This window comes from Phyllobates terribilis, unplaced genomic scaffold, assembly GCF_046119375.1.
Source record: "Phyllobates terribilis strain yellow unplaced genomic scaffold, ASM4611937v1 Scaffold_5__5_contigs__length_657084704, whole genome shotgun sequence".
NCBI classification, from domain to species: domain Eukaryota; kingdom Metazoa; phylum Chordata; class Amphibia; order Anura; family Dendrobatidae; genus Phyllobates; species Phyllobates terribilis.
The window spans coordinates 354,553,246-354,567,470 of NW_027362765.1; the positions used below are offsets into that span (position 1 = coordinate 354,553,246).

Consider the following 14,225-nt stretch of genomic DNA (forward strand, 5'->3'; position numbering starts at 1 on the left):
ATTGTGGGGTCCATCTAGATACACAGCTCAGCAGATGGTATCACACAGGAGAGGATTAGATACACAGCTCAGCAGATGGTATCACACAGGAGAGGATTAGATACACAGCTCAGCAGATGGTATCACACAGGATAGGATTAGATACACAGCTCAGCAGACAGTATCACACAGGATAGGATTAGATACACGGCTCAGCAGTCAGTATCACACAAGAGAGGATTAGATACACAGCTCAGCAGACAGTATCACACAGGATAGGATTAGATACACAGCTCAGCAGACAGTATCACACAGGATAGGATTAGATACACGGCTCAGCAGACTGTATCACACAGGATAGGATTAGATACACGGCTCAGCAGACAGTATCACACAGGATAGGATTAGATACACGGCTCAGCAGACAGTATCACACAAGAGAGGATTAGATACACGGCTCAGCAGACAGTATCACACAGGAGAGGATTAGATACACAGCTCAGCAGATGGTATCACACAGGAGAGGATTAGATACATAGCTCAGCAGACAGTATCACACAGGAGAGGATTAGATACACGGCTCAGCAGACATTATCACACAGGAGAGGATTAGATACATGGCTCAGCAGACAGTATCACACAGGAGAGGATTAGATACACAGTTCATCATACAGTATCACACAGGAGAGGATTAGATACACGGCTCAGCAGACAGTATCACACAGGAGAGGATTAGATACACAGCTCAGTAGACAGTATCACACAGGAGAGGATTAGATACACGGCTCAGCAGATGGTATCACACAGGATAGGATTAGATACATGGCTCAGCAGACAGTATTACACAGGAGAGGATTTGATACACAGCTCAGCAGACAGTATCACACAGGAGAGGATTAGATACACGGCTCAGCAGACAGTATCACACAGGATAGGATTAGATACACGGCTCAGCAGACAGTATCACACAGGAGAGGATTAGATACACGGCTCAGCAGACAGTATCACACAAGAGAGGATTAGATACACAGCTCAGCAGACAGTATCACACAGGAGAGGATTAGATACACGGCTCAGCAGACAGTATCACACAGGAGAGGATTAGATACACGGCTCAGCAGACAGTATCACACAAGAGAGGATTAGATACACGGCTCAGCAGACAGTATCACACAGGATAGGATTAGATACACAGCTCAGCAGACAGTATCACACAGGAGAGGATTAGATACACGGCTCAGCAGACAGTATCACACAAGAGAGGATTAGATACACAGCTCAGCAGACAGTATCACACAGGAGAGGATTAGATACATGGCTCAGCAGACAGTATCACACAGGAGAGGATTAGATACACGGCTCAGCAGACAGTATCACACAGGGTAGGATTAGATACACGGCTCAGCAGACAGCATCACACAGGATAGGATTAGATACACGGCTCAGCAGACAGTATCACACAGGATAGGATTAGATACACAGCTCAGCAGACAGTATCACACAGGATAGGATTAGATACATGGCTCAGCAGACAGTATCACACAGGAGAGGATTAGATACACAGCTCAGCAGACAGTATCACACAGGATAGGATTAGATACACAGCTCAGCAGACAGTATCACACAGGAGAGGATTAGATACACGGCTCAGCAGACAGTATCACACAGGAGAGGATTAGATACACAGCGCAGCAGACAGTATCACACAGGATAGGATCAGATACACAGCTCAGCAGACAGTATCACACAGGATAGGATTAGATACACGGCTCAGCAGACAGTATCACACAGGAGAGGATTAGATACATGGCTCAGCAGACAGTATCACACAGGATAGGATCAGATACACAGCGCAGCAGACAGTATCACACAGAATAGGATCAGATACACAGCTCAGCAGACAGTATCACACAGGATAGGATTAGATACATGGCTCAGCAGACAGTATCACACAGGAGAGGATTAGATACACAGCTCAGCAGACAGTATCACACAGGAGAGGATTAGATACACGGCTCAGCAGACAGTATCACACAGGAGAGGATTAGATACACAGCGCAGCAGATAGTATCACACAGGATAGGATTAGATACACAGCTCAGCAGACAGTATCACACAGGATAGGATTAGATACACAGCTCAGCAGACAGTATCACACAGGATAGGATCAGATACACAGCTCAGCAGACAGTATCACACAGGATAGGATTAGATACACGGCTCAGCAGACAGTATCACACAGGATAGGATTAGATACACGGCTCAGCAGACAGCATCACACAGGATAGGATTAGATACACAGCTCAGCAGACAGTATCACACAGGAGAGGATTAGATACATGGCTCAGCAGACAGTATCACACAGGATAGGATTAGATACACGGCTCAGCAGATGGTATCACACAGGATAGGATTAGATACACTGCTCAGCAGATGGTATCACACAGGATAGGATTAGATACACAGCTCAGCAGACAGTATCACACAGGAGAGGATTAGATACACAGCTCAGCAGACGGTATCACACAGGATAGGATTAGATACACGGCTCAGCAGATGGTATCACACTGGATAGGATTAGATACACGGCTCAGCAGATGGTATCACACAGGATAGGATTAGATACACGGCTCAGCAGACAGTATCACACAGGAGAGGATTAGATACACAGCTCAGTAGACAGTATCACACAGGATAGGATTAGATACACGGCTCAGCAGACGGTATCACACAGGATAGGATTAGATACACGGCTCAGCAGACAGTATCACACTAGAGATGATTAGATACACAGCTCAGCAGACAGTATCACACAGGAGAGGATTAGATACACAGCTCAGTAGACAGTATCACACAGGATAGGATTAGATACACGGCTCAGCAGACGGTATCACACAGGGCAGGATTAGATACACGGCTCAGCAGACAGTATCACACAGGATAGGATTAGATACACGGCTCAGCAGATGGTATCACACAGGATAGGATTAGATACACGGCTCAGCAGACAGTATAACACATGATAGGATTAGATACACGGCTCAGCAGACAGTATTACACAGGAAAGGATTAGATACACAGCTCAGCAGACAGTATCACACAGGATAGGATTAGATACACAGCTCAGCAGACAGTATCACACAAGAGAGGATTAGATACACAGCTCAGCAGACAGTATCACACAGGAGAGGATTAGATACACGGCTCAGCAGACAGTATCACACAGGAGAGGATTAGATACATGGCTCAGCAGACAGTATCACACAGGAGAGGATTAGATACATGGCTCAGCAGATGGTATCACACAGGATAGGATTAGATACATGGCTCAGCAGACAGTATCACACAGGATAGGATTAGATACAGGGCTCAGCAGACAGTATCACACAGGATAGGATTAGATACACAGCTCAGCAGACAGTATCACACAAGAGAGGATTAGATACACAGCTCAGAAGACAGTATCACACAGGAGAGGATTAGATACACGGCTCAGCAGACAGTATCACACAGGAGAGGATTAGATACACAGCTCAGCAGACAGTATCACACAGGAGAGGATTAGATACACAGCTCAGCAGACAGTATCACACAGGAGAGGATTAGATACACGGCTCAGCAGACAGTATCACACAGGATAGGATTAGATACATGGCTCAGCAGACAGTATCACACAGGATAGGATTAGATACAGGGCTCAGCAGACAGTATCACACAGGATAGGATTAGATACATGGCTCAGCAGACAGTATCACACAGGAGAGGATTAGATACACGGCTCAGCAGACAGTATCACACAGGAGAGGATTAGATACACAGCTCAGCAGACAGTATCACACAGGAGAGGATTAGATACAGGGCTCAGCAGACAGTATCACAGGATAGGATTAGATACACGGCTCAGCAGACAGTATCACACAGGAGAGGATTAGATACACAGCTCAGCAGACAGTATCACACAGGATAGGATTAGATACATGGCTCAGCAGACAGTATCACACAGGAGAGGATTAGATACACGGCTCAGCAGACAGTATCACACAGCATAGGATTAGATACACAGCTCAGCAGACAGTATCACACAGGAGAGGATTAGATACATGGCTCAGCAGAAGGTATCACACAGGGTAGGATTAGATACATGGCTCAGCAGAAGGTATCACACAGGGTAGGATTAGATACACGGCTCAGCAGACAGTATCACACAGGATAGGATTAGATACAGGGCTCAGCAGACAGTATCACACAGGAGAGGATTAGATACACAGCTCAGCAGACAGTATCACACAGGAGAGGATTAGATACACAGCTCAGCAGACAGTATCACACAGGATAGGATTAGATACAGGGCTCAGCAGACAGTATCACACAGGAGAGGATTAGATACACAGCTCAGCAGACAGTATCACACAGGAGAGGATTAGATACACAGCTCAGCAGACAGTATCACACAGGAGAGGATTAGATACAGGGCTCAGCAGACAGTATCACACAGGATAGGATTAGATACACAGCTCAGCAGACAGTATCACACAGGATAGGATTAGATACAGGGCTCAGCAGACAGTATCACACAGGAGAGGATTAGATACACAGCTCAGCAGACAGTATCACACAGGAGAGGATTAGATACACAGCTCAGCAGACAGTATCACACAGGATAGGATTAGATACAGGGCTCAGCAGACAGTATCACACAGGAGAGGATTAGATACACAGCTCAGCAGACAGTATCACACAGGAGAGGATTAGATACACAGCTCAGCAGACAGTATCACACAGGAGAGGATTAGATACAGGGCTCAGCAGACAGTATCACACAGGATAGGATTAGATACACAGCTCAGCAGACAGTATCACACAGGAGAGGATTAGATACACAGCTCAGCAGACAGTATCACACAGGATAGGATTAGATACACAGCTCAGCAGACAGTATCACACAGGAGAGGATTAGATACACGGCTCAGCGGATGGTACATAATAGACTTGGATACTTTGTCACTCCTGATTCTCTGCATTTGTAGCTCTGGAGCGGCTGCTGACGGAGCTGGAGGATTTCCTGAATATTCTGGATAAGGAGAACCTCAGCAGCTCGGCGATCCTGAAGAAATGTCTGCTGTCCGAGATCCTGCAGATGTGCCTGAAGGCCAACAGCAGTAAGTGGCCACCGACACATAGATCCCATGAGAAACCTAGAACCGACCCTGAGCCCTCAGACTGTGTTCACATTGAGGTTTTTTTATGAGTTTTTTTTTTCCAGCGGATTCTCACCAAAATCCTCAAGAACAGCTCCAGAAACTCGTCCAATTCATTTTCATGGAAAATTCACTTTTCTGTTCATACGAGGAGATTTTGGATGTGCAGGTCACATCTCTGCACACCAGGCTCCGTCCAACAGGCTGCAAAGAGAAGGGAAAAAAACTCTGCCAAAACTGTTTAGAAAAAGTCTCCAAACACGTAGTTGTGGAATGCCTCAAAAAAAAAAGCTCCATGTGAACACGGCCCTATAGTGTTGATGCAGACTCTGGTCCTGACCGCTCCGACCTCTATGAGATCCCATCATCCCGCTATGAGCTATGAATGGGGGATTCTGCTGCGGTCCATGTGTTAGGATCAGAAGAATTGGGGCGATTATGCCGCTTTGTCTCAGTTTTGGAGGGGCTTCCTGCATTAGAAGCCCACCTCTGTCTATAATAAGAGAAGGCTATTTGGCCCCCACTGCCCCTATTCCAGTGGAGCGAGGGGGGGGGGAAGCCTCCTGCTTTATAGGAGCCCTGAAAAGATCCTATAGATAAGGGGCGGGTAATCAGGGCAGCGTTCACATTACAAGGCCGCGGGTCTCGTGTTCTCCATATTGCAGGTGGAGACGAGGAATACATCTACATGAACAAGGTGCTGGCTCCAGACACTGACACCACGCCGGGACCTGACTCTGGTAGGTGCCAACATCATACAGCGCCCCCCCCAGGTGAGACCCCCGGGCTGACATTAACCCCTATAAATCCCTCTTTTCACAGGCGAAAGATCGGACCCTCCTGCCCAAGAAGCACTGACCAATGGGGTGTCAGCACTGCACTCTGCGGCCCCACAGAAAAGTCTGCCGGACCTCCCGCCTCCAAAGATGGTAAGTGACGATTATATGGACCTGTGTAGTATAGCGGTGACATAGGCTGTAGGCAGCATTAATCATCATCCCCCTCCAGAGCTTCACGTCCTTGTACACACTCTGAAACCCGTACTCCCCTTCAGACATGATATGTATGTTTGTGGGTTTTGCGCTATTTTTATGGGGTCAGTCTCCTCTTGCTGCAGTCATGCGTGGCCATGTATCATCAGTGCCCCCAATGTATCACTGTCCGCCATGTGTTATCACCGCCCTCCATGTATCATATATAGGTATATATAGTGTGAGTTCAGATATAGGTGTTACCCTTTATGTTAATTAGCCCTATCCCTCATCCTAGGACGTTGTCTTTACAGTCTGGATAATACGAGGAGTGATACTAATGTGCTTCAATTTGGGGTGATATGCGTCCTGCTTTTAAATTAATATCGAATAACAGTTGATGATTTAGGGTTTTATGTAAAACTTGTTAGGATTCTCTAATTTTGATTATAGTAATTGTGAAGAGAAGGACGTATTAATAGAGATATATATGACTTGGACGCTGTGTTTTGGTATTATTTATGTCCTACATTTCATGCTATTATTAGGTTTTACTTGAGGTTAATATTTGGACTCTGTATTGTGGTATTACAGTGCTGGCCAAAAGTATTGGCACCCCTGCAATTCTGTCAGATGATACTCAGTTTCTTCCTGAAAATGATTGCAATCACAAATTCTTTGGTATTATTATCTTCATTTAATTTGTCTTCGATGAAAAAAAACCCAAAAGAATTGTCCTAAAGCCAAATTGGATATAATTCCACACCAAACCTAAAAAAAGGGGGTGGACAAAAGTATTGGCACCCTTTGAAAAATCCTGTGCTGCTTCTCTAATTGGTGTAATTAACAGCACCTGTAACTTACCTGTGGCACCTAACAGGTGTTGGCAATAACTAAATCACACTTGCAGCCAGTTAACATGGATTAAAGTTGCCTCAACCTCTGTCCTGTGTCCTTGTGTGACCACATTGAGCATGGAGAAAAGAAAGAAGAACAAAGAACTGTCTGAGGACTTGAGAAACCAAATTGTGAGGAAGCATGAGCAATCTCAAGGCTACAAGTCCATCTCCAAAGACCTGAATGTTCCTGTGTCTTCCGTGTGCAGTGTCATCAAGAAGTGTAAAGCCCATGGCGCTGTGGCTAACCTCCCTAGATGTGGACGGAAAAGAGAGATTGACGAGAGATTTCAACGCAAGATTGTGCGGATGGTGGATAAAGAACCTCGACTAACATCCAAACAAGTTCAAGCTGCCCTGCAGTCCGAGGGTACAACAGTGTCAACCCGTACTATCCGTCGGCGTCTGAATGAAAAGGGACTGTATGGTAGGATACCCAGGAAGACCCCACTTCTTACCCTGAGACATAAAAAAGCCAGGCTGGAGTTTGCCAAAACTTACCTGAGAAAGCCTAAAACGTTTTGGAAGAATGTTCTCTGGTCAGATGAGACAAAAGTAGAGCTTTTTGGGAAAAAGCATCAACATAGAGTGTACAGGAAAAAAAAGAGGCATTCAAAGAAAAGAACACGGTCCCTACAGTCAAACATGGCGGAGGTTCCCTGATGTTTTGGGGTTGCTTTGCTGCCTCTTGCACTGGACTGCTTGACCGTGTGCATGGCATTATGAAGGCTGAAGACTACCAACAAATTTTGCAGCATAATGTAGGGCCCAGTGTGAGAAAGCTGGGTCTCCCTCAGAGGTCATGGGTCTTCCAGCAGGACAATGACCCAAAACACACTTCCAAAAGCACTATAAAATGGTTTGAGAGAAAGCACTGGAGACTTCTAAGGTGGCCAGCAATGAGTCCAGACCTGAATCCCATAGAACACCTGTGGAGAGATGTCAAAATGGCAGTTTGGAGAAGGCCCCCTTCAAATATCAGGGACCTGGAGCAGTTTGCCAAAGAAGAATGGTCTACAATTCCAGCAGAGCATTGTAAGAAACTCATTGATGGTTACCGGAAGCGGTTGTTCACAGTTATTGTGGCTAAAGGTTGTGCAACCAAGTATTAGGCTGAGGGTGCCAATACTTTTGTCCGGCCCTTTTTTGGAGTTTTGTGTGAAATGATCAATGATTTGATTTTTGCTTCATTCTCTTTTGTGTTTTTTCCTTGCAAAGCAAATTAAATGAAGATAATAAGACCAAAGAATTTGTGATTGCAATCATTGTCAGGAAGAAACTGAGTATTATCTGACAGAATTGCAGGGGTGCCAATACTTTTGGCCAGCACTGTATAAGAGTTTTATAAGGCGGTATTATTTGTACAGTGTACTGTATATCGGTATTATTTACGTAGTGTATGACTGGTGGTATTAATAGAGTTTTATATGGTTGTATTATTTGAACTATTATTTGGGATTTAAGGGCCTCTGCACAACTTGCAGATTTGTTGCTTTTTTTTTCTACACAGATTTGTAACAGAACCTGAAGGGTTTCATGATTCCAGCAAAGTGAATGAGAATCCTGAAGTCTCATGCACACGTTGCTTATTTTTCCTCGCAGATTTAAATATTCAGCGTCAGTTCATTCAGCGTTTTTACTGCAGATTTCACCCATACTAATGAGTAGGGAAAAATCTGCACCAAAAACGCGTGTTTTTGCAGCAAAGTTTTTCCTGCCAAGAGATGCAGAAATTTCTGCTCCAAGTACTTAACGTGCACATACAGTTTTATATGATGGTAATTAGTCACGGTATTGTGGAACCATTTATATAGTTTGGTATTACAGTGCTGCTCACCATTTATTTATTTATTATTGGCACCCCTTAAATTTTTTCATGAACTGTTCAATATCTTCAGAAATAAATGGAAATGTACCAAAGTTATATCCTCGGGATTTTTTCAATTAGTGGTCCAAACAACAATAGAACATTGTTTGATAACTTCCATGTTGTAAATACTTTTATGCCCAAAAATGACAAAAGTATTCTTGGAGTGATACCTTTATTAACTATCCAGAAAAAATAAATGCAAGCTTTCCGAGCACAGAGGCTCCTTCTTCAGGCAATATTACAAATGAATTTATAAGACAAGAGGCACAACATTTAAGAGATGTTACAGCAAGACATTTGTTCATGAAGTGTAAGGGGTGATGCCTCCTAATGATAAGTAAAAGAGATCAAATTTAGGGTTTTTAGTTGCAAATGGAAAGTCTGTGGGAATGTTTAATCTGGTGTCCGCCTGGTGGAGGTGTGAATGGAATCCATGTAGTGAGTCATAAATCCAGGTGTTAGATTGAGTCCTGTTGTCAAGGAATTGAACATTCTTATCAATTTGAATTCCCACATTTTTCTCTCTCTGTCGTCCTTGAAATTACCTTTTAGTATTAAAACTTTTAGATCTGTCATAACTTCCATGTTGCAAATTCAAAGAAGAAACAGAATAAACAGCATGTGCAGCAATAAATGCACCCCTAATTAATACATGGTTGCACACCCTTTGGCATTGCTGACAGTCTCGAAACGTTTCTTAGCTTCTTGCACTTCTCAGCTGGAATTTTCTCCCACTTTTTCTTTGCAGTTTGTTCAAGCTCTTGAATGTTTGCCGGGTTCTTTTTCCCAATGGCAGATTTCAGCTCACCCAAAGATTTTCAATGAGATTGAGGTCAGACTCAGGACTCATTGCTGGCCATTTTAAAACAGTCCATTTTTTCTTTTTCAACCATTCCTGTGTACTTTTGGATGTGTGCTTTGGGTCATTGTCTTGCTGGAGGACCCATGATCTTCAACTCAAACCAAGTTTTCTTACACTGGGTTGGACATTACGCTCTAAAATCTCTCGATAATTCTCTGATTTCATGATTCCTGTGATACGGTCAAGGCCTCCAGTACCAGAAGCTGCAAAGCAACCCTACAGCATTATGGATCCTCCACCATGCTTAACTGTTGGTAAGGTGTTCTTTTCCTTATACATGTCATTGTGCTGTCTGTAAACAAACTGTTGCTTTGCTTTGCCAAAAAGCTCTATTTTTGTTTCATCTGTCCGCAGAACATTTTCCCAGAAGGATTGTGGTTTGTCGAGGTACTCTTTGGCAAATATCAGTCTTTCCTTTTTATGTCTTTTCTTCAGCAATGGTTTCTTCTTTGGCCTTCGCCCATAAAGCTCTGCTTGGTTTAGTTTTCTGGTGTATGGTTGTTGAAACCATGACCCCAGACTGTTCCAGGTTGGCCATCAGGTTTTTGGATGTTTGACGTGGTGTTTTTCCATCATTTGCCCCAACCTTCAAAGACATCTCTTGTCTATTTTCCTTTTTTTCCCCCAGGTCCAGGGAGGTTCTTGGCTTTTCCATGCTTGTCAAATTTCTTAATAACATTGCGCACTGTAAAACTGGGATGCCAAGGTCTTTGGAGATGGCCTTATACCCTTTAGAAGTCTTGTGTTTGCTAATAATAGCAGTTATGATGTCCTCAGACAGCTCCTTTGTCTTCACCATTGTGACAGAGGAACAGGGCCTACCATGTGGCTTTTTGAAACACTGAAGTCATCATTCATTGGCTAATTCATGTCACATGGGCACCGACAATTAATCACAGGTGACTCTCTTTTGTGATTTACCACAGGCGGGTGAAAATGTGTTTCCATACTAAATTAATGTAAAGGCGCCAATACCAGGGACAGCAGCTTTAGGGTTTTCTATTTTTCCTCCCATTGTTTTGTGTTTTAAATTGTTTATCATTTGCTCTTTTGTATTTAACACGAGTCTCTATACAAAAAACTGTTCCACTTGATTCATTATTTTTCAGGAGATATTCCACATTATGTACTTACACTTTATGGTGCCAATAACGATGAGCAGGACTGTACAGTTTTACTTGAGGTTAATATTTGTATAGTGATATTATTTATGTATAGTATGTCTGGAGGTTTTATTAGAGTTTTATTTGGGCTCTGAGTTGTGGTGATATGTTTGTACTGTTAGATAGTGATATAATTTATGTATAGTATGCCTGTTATTACAGTTTTATATGGTGGTATTATTTGGACAGTATATAGTGGTATTATGTACGTATAGTATGACTGTTATTACAGTTTTATATGGTGGTATTATTTGGACAGTATATAGTGGTATTATGTACGTATACTATGACTGTTATCACAGTTTTATATGGTGGTATTATTTGGACAGTATATAGTGATATTATGTACGTATAGTATGACTGTTATTACAGTTTTATATGGTGGTATTATTTGGACAGTATATAGTGATATAATTTATGTATAGTATGCCTGTTATTACAGTTTTATATGGTGGTATTATTTGGACAGTATATAGTGGTATTATGTACGTATAGTATGACTGTTATTACAGTTTTATATGGTGGTATTATTTGGACAGTATATAGTGGTATTATGTACGTATACTATGACTGTTATCACAGTTTTATATGGTGGTATTATTTGGACAGTATATAGTGATATTATGTACGTATAGTATGACTGTTATTACAGTTTTATATGGTGGTATTATTTGGACAGTATATAGTGATATAATTTATGTATAGTATGCCTGTTATTACAGTTTTATATGGTGGTATTATTTGGACAGTATATAGTGATATTATGTACGTATAGTATGACTGTTATCACAGTTTTATATGGTGGTATTATTTGGACAGTATATAGTGGTATTATGTACGTATACTATGACTGTTATTACAGTTTTATATGGTGGTATTATTTGGACAGTATATAGTGGTATTATGTACGTATAGTATGACTGTTATTACAGTTTTATATGGTGGTATTATTTGGACAGTGTATAGTGGTATTTTATGTATGTCATTACTGTGATTATAAGAATATAGGTATATACTGTATATAGGGAACTATACATATAAACTTGCTCTGGTATCAGAGTGTGAAAAATGTAAATGGGCAGATGCTGGATGGATAAATACAAGTTTATTAGGGCAGGATAATGCTTAAAAATAAATAGTGCGGGTAATATAGGTAATGTATAAAAGGTAATACTTAAAATGGATAGTACAGGTATTGTTCAAAAAACCAAATCTAGGTGCTAGGAGCTCGTAGTCCTGGATAAAGTGCGTGGTGCTTCTCATTGGTTATATTGAGGAGTTCTGCATGGAGGGATCCCCTGTGGTTATTGCGGAGAGCAGATGAGTCGTTTTGCCAATGTGGAGAATGAATCCGCCTGGGGCTGATCCTGCATTAATGGTGGATGACGAATGGTGTTGGGTCCAGTCTATTAGGAGGTCTCCTAGTAGATGTATAGCTGAAATGATATAATAGTTTTGTTGATAACAGGAATGTAGGATCCTGTATTAATAGAGAACAAGAGTATTACTCATAAGGTATGGAGGTTGTCCCTATGGGAGTCCCAGTCGCGGACTGTATGTGAATTAGGCCTGGGTTTAGGGGTCGTTCACATCTGAGGGTGACCAGTAGGAACTCCCTGTGGATGGGGCTTCTGAGGTACGAGTCTGATGTTAACCCGTGCCTGAATAGCACCACTAAGCCCTGGCGGCGCTCTGGTGGGGGTGGCCCCAGATGACAGCTAATCCTTTAGTGTAAGCCAAGGTACAGATAGTAGGTAGAGCTGGTGCAGGTGCGGTGGAGCTCAGTTAGTCCAGATATCTGCACATATCGTTGGTGTTTGGTAGATAACTCACAGTTTGCTGTGATGGTCCCGTTGGTGGGGGGTCAGCGTGGGTTGTGGCCCAGATGTCAAAGGATCCTCTTGCGTTGTTGGAGAACTCCTGCGCTGTGAGAGGAGAGGGGCAGGAGTCTCGGCCGGAAACCAGCTGCTCCAAACCACTCTCCGGGTGCCAGCGTGATAAGGTGCGCGAAGTACCTGCAGTATACGGACAGCGGCAATCCAGGACCTGCGTGATGTCATGATCGATACCGGTACGGAAGCCTAGGAAGATCAAGAAGACTGACGCGTTTCGGAAAACTTTGGTTTCCTTCCTCAGAGTTGATCTCTAGGCTGCGATGGGTCCTTTTTATAGTTTTTTTTGCAGGTGTTAATAGGTAGGCAGTAATGATCTTTAGAAGAGCAATCAATCATCATTAAAGGCAAATAGCTCAATTTCTGAGTTTGAGCCTTTAGGTTTTAGAGTATCCAGAATGAAGATCCACTTGCTTTTCACACGCGACGTTTGCTTCAAATAGTCGCCTTTTCGCCATTGTTTTGGCACTTTTTGTATACCTATAACTTGGATGTCTTTTAGAGAGTCCCCATGTTTGTCAGCAAAGTGCTTTGATAGTGGATGTTCATCAGATTTGTGTGAGATGTTCAGTAAATGTTCCTTAATGCGGATATGCGGATATGCATGGGACGTTTTGTTCTTCCTATATATAGTTTTTTGCAAGTGCATGTAATAAAATCTGATATTATATGCGTTATGCCTCCTCCTTCTATGTTTTTTTTTTTCATATTTACTTTCTTACATACACTACATTTTTGGCATGGAAAAAAGCCCAGTATGTCTTTAGAAAAGGTAGGGGGGGTACCAATCTTTTTAGTTATATGGTTTTGGACTGTTGGAGCAATCAGATTTCCCAGGTTGCTTGGTTTTTTGAACAATACCTGTACTATCCGTAAATATTACCTTTTATACATTACCTACAGTACAGACCAGAAATTTGGACACACCTTCTCATTTAAAGATTTTTCTGTATTTTCTTGACTATGAAAATTGTACATTCACACTGAAGGCATCAAAACTATGAATTACCATACGTGGAATTATATACTTAACAAAAAAGTGTGAAACTACTGAAAATATGTCTTATATTCTAGGGTCTTCACAGTAGCCACCTTTTGCTTTGATGACTGCTTTGTACACTCTTGGCATTCTCTTGATGAGCTTCAAGAGGTAGTCACCGGAAATGGTCTTCCAACAATCTTGAAGGAGTTCCCAGAGATGCTTAGCACTTGTTGGCCCTTTTGCCTTCACTCTGCGGTCCAGCTCACCCCAAACCATCTCGATTGGGTTCAGGTCTGGTGACTGTGGAGGCCAGGTCATCTGGCGTAGCCCCCCATCACTCTCCTTCTTGGTCAAATAGCCCTTACACAGCCTGGAGGTGTGTTTGGGGTCATCGTCCTGTTGAAAAATAAAT

General features: G+C 42.7%; 1 protein-coding gene across 1 annotated transcript in view; it reads left to right on the forward strand.

Moving 5' to 3' along the window:
* Positions 1–14,225, forward strand: part of AFAP1L2 (actin filament associated protein 1 like 2) — a 195,719-nt gene that overhangs the window by 96,860 nt on the left and 84,634 nt on the right. Inside the window, exons 2-4 of the mRNA XM_073684655.1 lie at positions 5,007–5,138; positions 5,843–5,917; positions 6,000–6,106. Coding sequence (XP_073540756.1) covers positions 5,007–5,138; positions 5,843–5,917; positions 6,000–6,106 — 314 coding nt within the window. The remainder of the gene's footprint in view (positions 1–5,006; positions 5,139–5,842; positions 5,918–5,999; positions 6,107–14,225) is intronic.